This window comes from Branchiostoma belcheri, unplaced genomic scaffold (assembly GCF_001625305.1).
Source record: "Branchiostoma belcheri isolate BF01 breed outbred unplaced genomic scaffold, Haploidv18h27 scaffold121, whole genome shotgun sequence".
Lineage (NCBI taxonomy): Eukaryota > Metazoa > Chordata > Leptocardii > Amphioxiformes > Branchiostomatidae > Branchiostoma > Branchiostoma belcheri.
Window position 1 is genome coordinate 419,140 of NW_017802614.1, and position 6,923 is coordinate 426,062.

Consider the following 6,923-nt stretch of genomic DNA (forward strand, 5'->3'; position numbering starts at 1 on the left):
CGGTAATACCGTATTACTGACATTTCAGCTAAGGTTATGCTGGTTGAATCCATTGCATTTGGCAAATTCATTTTAGTTATTTTTGCATAATGGTGACCATAAAATATTATATACTAGTAACACATGACATGCTAACCTACATCTGATTCAGTTTTTCCCTTCCTCACACTTTTGAAATGACCCTGAGGAAATGACTATAATCCAAATCAAAGACAACTAAGATGGTGACAAATAAGGGAAATATGTTACAGAGTGTTGTAAGTACATGCACACTATATAATGTAGCTAACACCTCCAAATGTATTAAATATAGTTGCTCCAGATATGACGTCAGTGGCTGAAGCTAATGGACACTTTAGAAAGACCTGGAGCTGACATCTCATGACTGAGTGTGGATTAAACAAGACACCCTTGGCCTTCTTATGAGTGAGATCTCCTCTATGGTAAAGGTCAATCTAGTCGACATAATCTAATGTCACCTTACCCAAGAACTGAAGGTGACATCTCCAGCACATGGAATACAGTTCTGCGTCACATGGTTGCTTTGAGATGCAAGCTTTCTAATCATACTTTAGTGATTCCTATCTCACCATAATTAACATCCCTCTGTATTCTTGTGCCTTTACAACAAGACTATTGCTTCAGTACATGACTCTGATAACTCATTGCGCTGAAGGTATAATCTAATTTCCAGCCTGTCAGTCAATCGACATGCTGAATACACCAGCTCTACTTTTAGACTAGCAACATTGATTAATGCAGAGTCCAATCTTCAGACATGGTAAATGAATCATGCCTGACCCAAAAATTTCAATAGGCAGATGTGCACAGAATTCCAAAAAGAAGCAAAAAGGATACACTCAAGTCTCCATTTCTTTTGCATTGGACTAAATTCCACTGACAAATTTCATCAGTCATAGCTAGGTTGCCTTCAACTAACATCAGCACTCCAAGACAGTCACATTTATTTCAAGATTTTGCCTTAGCCAACTTGAAGCCAAACCAGTAGACAGTCTGAAATGTATTGGCTAGCAATCATCTGTCTATAAGGACTGCCTGGACATAGTGGCTACTTTTTGGTGGTCCCTTATTAGATTTAGTGAGGTATGATTAGCTTTCTGTTTATAGTGACTAGAATTGCCCACCTGCCCATAGTGACTGCTTTTGCTGTATCCACTGAGCAGTCGCTATATACATATCAAGTTCGTGGTTATAATGGTTGCAGACAATTCCTATTGATAATTGACATGCACCTTTTCACAATCATAGATTACAAGTTAATTGGGACAAATAGGATATCAGGTGTTTGTCTACGTGTTAACCAGAACCAATCAGAATGCAGCAGTTGGAAAGCAGATCCCAAGCCTGGCCAGGGCAGACAGACAGGTCCCACCACCTGACACAGTCTGATGATAATTGACCTTTTCCAATTATAGGCCCTGAGAGGGTTGGTAAAGGAAAAGGCCTGCTCCTCATTACACACACTGCCAGATGCAGCTGTCCGTGGGCCCCAGGACCTTTTCAGAAAATATCAACTGTAGGAACTCAGATGTACTGATGTGCTCATTCATAAGCAGCTGATGATCTTTTTTAGTTCGCTACTTTGTAATAACACATGTGACGACTTACCAGACACCTACACATAAAAAATAGACAATTTCTAAATCAACAGCGACAAAACAGAGAAAGAATGTATAGATATGAATTTCCATTGTATTATTGTATAAATGCCCAGGATGTTCATCTCAGACTGTATGTGTAATGTTGCAAAATGAAATTGCTATCCAAAGCTGCCAAAATGTAATACATGTACAAATAGCTCTTGTCTTGTTTGATTGCATCAAACAAACGACTTTTCAAAAGAGAATTTAAGGTTTGACTAGAATGCATATACACACACATGCATTGAACTAATTACTTTTCAAGTGAGAAGTCCAGGTTAGGACTCGTCAATCACCCAAGTCAACTGTTCATGACTGAAGGAATGGTACTCAATGGCATTGTTAAAACCTGCCTTCAAATCCCAGGGAGACATATTAAACATGTCTTTGCATATGGAGGGAAACAGATTGTTTCTTCAAGCATTTTGATCCAATGGCCCTCTAAAAGGTGTCATACTTTGGTTCCAATCGATATGGAATTTGTACTGTCAGTATAACATTTTATCAAGTATAGACTTAGTAGTAACTTAGTACAAGCATGTACTGTGACACAACTGTCCTGAAAAAAAGTATTGGCATATTATGCAAGGATAAGCTAGTCCTACTGGAAAGATAGTATCTAGACGACCCTGGTGGTTGTATAGCCTCAGTGAAGGCTGTCTTGTATAGGTCCGTCAATCCACAACAACACTTTGTAACCAGGTAACCTGATGAACACCTGCGGCTTACTCCATACAATTGGAAAATGATTGACAGCAGCAAGACACTTCTATCATGTCATCCTACATCATTTGTACTATAGTCTGCAGATCTTTTCAAATAGTACCAGAGGGCTAATACTACTACTTACTGCTAAACCTGCTTTTCTTTCCAAGGGGTAGTTTCTCACGAGAAAGTCCGTGCCGTCTTGTTTTTCTGATGCCCAGGCATAAGGCAGCAGAACAATGTAGAACTACTAAAAGGCCTTTAAGATAATACTCTATTACACTCGACAAGAAAAACTAACTACTGTACTCCTTTGCAGAAATTCATCACAGAATGAAATGATAAGACAAACAAAAGAACACATGACAGAAATGTTAGAATATTTGGGATAATCTATCAGGTACCTGTGAACTGAAAGAGGAAGAAGCACGTAACTTAATTTAATAAAACCAGTTACTGTGTACAGTAGGTCAATTGCATTTTGCCAATTGGTAGGTATCTAGTAGACCTTTTAAAGGCACTGTTCTACCAAGCAATATTTTCTATAACCTACTTTCCCTGTTTGCCAAACTTGAAAGATTATGCACAAGTAGCAAAGATTTTGTCACTTTCTCAACTTTTGCAGACAGATCTGAGTCTGACTATGAAGCTCTTTCAGTTTCATGTCTGACTCATCTCTGCACGGCTGACTTGCTGTTCATTGTAGCTTGACCAGAATGCCACTGTTCTGTTGCAAGAGCAAGATAGTCACTTCCATGCACCAATGGAAGTGTCCATGCAGGCCTTCAAAATGTCTATCTTAGTCCTGTTCTCAGAAATTGTGCATGGACTTGTGATTTTCCTTGTACCTGTACTTGGTTGTCAGATTAGTATATAACAGTAAAATATATAATCATTACATATTTAGTACATTTAGTTCTATGTTAACATGATTTTCCTTGTAGTTTTGGAACACCTGGTCGCCAAGCTCGCAATTGTGAGGAAGAAAATGGTATTCAAAGTTATAACCTTACATAACTGTAGGATCTGCCTAATTTAGCATACAAAATATGCCAAAATGCTGTCATCTATCATTTACAAGACAGTAACTTAAAGATAACCATTCCTAACATGCCCCAACATTAAACTTCTTATCTGATTACAAAGATAAGGGGAACGATTGACTGGAGTCTTTGGCTTTGTTCTAAGGTGAACTCCACATACTATAGCATGAACACTCCATTTCCCAGCCAACAGAAGTGACTGACTACTCAACATACCATACATCATCGAAATTACACACTTGGTGGCCCCAGTATAAAAATGTACAAAATGGAAATTTCGCACTTATGGTTGTACTAAGGTTATTTGTACCCATCCGCATTATCCTGTAGTAAGGTGGACAATTGTGCAGCTGTTGAATCTAATAGAAGACCAATCTGGCTGATTTTGCCGTCCTTTTCCATCTTGATTATGAGATTTGAAGTTACATGTAATATTCTTTGGAAGGTAGGTAGGTGTCGTTAGTTTGACATACTTGTATGTATCAAATATGAGTGACATTGAAAGGTTATTTCCTTGTGTGAAAAGCCAAGCTGCTGTAGTTGTAATAATTTTGATATGACGTTGACATATTACCGTCAAGCACATTTACAAGTGCTATAGAAAAAATCAATAAGGGTAGTACTAAACCTTGCCTGAATGAGACCAAGCCTGGGTAACCTGAATAACAGAAACATGTATTGTGTATTCTAAAAGCTTCCCTGTATTACTTTGATGTACATGCTAGTACATGTAGTATTATGATAGAGTGAACTACTACATGTATAAGTCTTTAAACTTAATCCAACAGTAAGAATGGTGATACTATGGCTATGGGTGAAAATTTGTTCTCGCCATGTATCGGTCTTATCTGACAGCTTATCTGAATGCTAACAAATTTTGTTGTTTTAAGGTTTGAACGACCTCTGTGGGTTATAATAAAATTGATGTGAAATAATCTACATCAAGAAAAAACATTGCAACCAGGTACAAGTAATAAGCATAAAACAAACAAATCACAAAATCTGAGAGAAAAATGTAACGTTACTGACTTGAGAACAAACACAGGTAATCATTTATCCACAAGATCTACAGAGAATGTGACAGGATCCTAAAAGGGTTTTGTACACGATGACAGCCGGTCTGTACTGCCTCATTCTGTTTCTGTCGCACGCTATGAGTTTTCAAGGAGAATGGAAGATGCTGTGTGCTTGAGGAAAAGAAAGGAAATGTGTAAATGATTAACCGTAATCGCCTACATAGCACCCAGTAATTTTCTGGGGCAGCTCTGTGTTACCTGGATTGTGCTGGTTGCCAGGGAGTAAAGTGAAGCAAATGTAAACAGTGCAAACAGCACCATCTACCATCCCTAACATGGTCATACATCTTGCTTCAGCACACTGGAACAGTTGTTCCACTATGTCCACATACAGGAGAATGTTTCTCACAGCTAACACTCCATGACGTCTTTGTAGGCCAACTTGCCGGACTAAGAAAAAACAAAACCAGCTTATCAACATCATCTTTCGCTGTCGACAAACAAAAGGACTTCTTTCCAAATGGTTGATGTCTGATGAAGACCAAAAACTGTTTAATATAGTTCAAAAACATAATGTACCCTGTTTTTTTAGTATTTCCCCATCATGTATAAAAAGAAGATAAAGTTTGGAGTTTTTGTTGACTTCTGTTATTGGGCAGAAATGGTGCAGAACAAGAATGCCTGCAGGCCAAAGTAAAGGGTTTGGTGAGTGATGTTTGAAAAGTTAGGAATGCCAGCGTTGACAGAGTGGTTGTGTAACTAAGATGGGGGCATACTCAAGCCATTTGAAAAGTCTCAACGACCCTTCAATAGACAGGGAGACTTTCGTACATTACTTCTGTCCAGTGAAACAATAATTATATGTTTACAATTATACACCATTTTTTAATATTCGAAGTAAAAATTTGTTCTGGCACATGCCAACTTGTTTGAATGTAGCTATGAAAAAGTGCAGCAATTTTAGTTTGAATGATACTGTTGGATAATCCATCCAAACATGATTATGTTAAGCTACATGTATATTTGCTTGTCAGCATTTTTGAATGAACTATATGCAGTTTGCACTTGGATACCATAGTAGTTTCTAGGTTAACCAGCGATTTCAACATGTCTACGAAGCTGGTGGGTAACTGTGGAGCCATCTACTTACACTTAAGTGTTTATCAAAATTCACCACAGGGGTGAGAGAACAGGTGCAGCTCACACTTTGTGGCTTTCACCCCACATACTTACTAACATATAAACAGAATGCTCTTAGTACTGACAATCTTGATCACCTTCTAAGCTGACCAATTCTTCCTTCACAAACAGAAAACAAATCTAGTAATGTTGAATTACAAGTATTTATAATACATTTATATAACGGGGATAGTAAATGTCTCACCTGTCCTTCCTTGACAACCACGTGGACTCTGTTTGGATTAAGCAAGTTTTTCAGTGTCCTCTCCACGCTGTTGCTATACTTCATGAAGAGCACATAAAGCACATATATCGTCAGCAGACACAAGCTTTCCCACCACAGGATCTCCCCGTTGTGGAAAAACAGGATGAGGACACCGAGGCTCAAAATGTAGAAGCAGGTGTCTCGTAACAATGGCCACCAAGTCAATGTCAAAACCTCCTTACTAAAGACTGCACATGCCCCGATCACAAAAAGGATGTTAAAAACAGCAGATCCCACGATTGTCCCCGTGCCAACGTTGCCCGTGGCAAAGAAGACGCCAAAAAGGCTGAGGAAGAACTCTGGTGCGCTGCCCCCAGCTGCCATGAATGTGGCGCCTGCAACGTCTTCCGAAATCTCCAGTTTTTCCACGATTACAGTCAGGGCAGGGACAAAGAACTCGTCGCAAACCACTGCCATGCCAGCAAACATGTACATCATTCCCAAAATGTGTAAGATAACAGCACCATTCCTGCGGGCAGCCAGGTCAAAATGTCGGGAGGATAAACTCCTTTCCTGATAGGATCTTCAGTGGTATTGCTAATGCTACTGTTGGAAGTGGAGTTAGTGGACAGAATAGTTCTGGACTTGAAGGTTACATCTTGCCACCATTGTCTGCTTGTCTCTTTTTCCTTCATCTGTTGCAGTGCTTATGCTGAAGAATAGACACAAGTATCCCACCGTGACTACAGCCAACGTTCCTAACATACGGTCCCATTTTGCTCTCCTAGTGTATCGCATTTGTCTCATTGTAGATGTATGTGCTGTCCAGCGCTGCTTGAGAAGTCATGGCAAGGCTGGGAAATTACTCTTCCATCAGGTGAAGACTTTCTGTGTTGGGATCTGGCTCTTGCAACCCTTGAATTCCTGCAGATGATCATCTCCTCATCTGTGTTCTCTTGCTAGGATGTAGTGGTGCCATAACCAATCTTTAGTTGAAACTTGACTAAGTTGGTGCTGAAATCCCTGGCATTTTGTCTTGCAAACAGGTGGCCTCAAACCTGAAAATACCAAAAGGAAGGTTAAAGAATTGAAAACAGAAAACATAATGATCAAC

At 39.3% G+C, this 6,923-nt stretch overlaps 1 protein-coding gene across 1 annotated transcript in view; it reads right to left on the reverse strand.

Moving 5' to 3' along the window:
- The window catches only part of LOC109463013 (sodium/potassium/calcium exchanger 2-like), a 15,452-nt gene that overhangs the window by 7,745 nt on the left and 784 nt on the right, over positions 1 to 6,923 (reverse strand). Inside the window, 2 exon segments of the mRNA XM_019759661.1 lie at positions 5,810 to 6,360; positions 6,363 to 6,867. Of these exon segments, the coding sequence (XP_019615220.1) occupies positions 5,810 to 6,360; positions 6,363 to 6,504 (693 nt within the window). The 5' untranslated portion in view covers positions 6,505 to 6,867.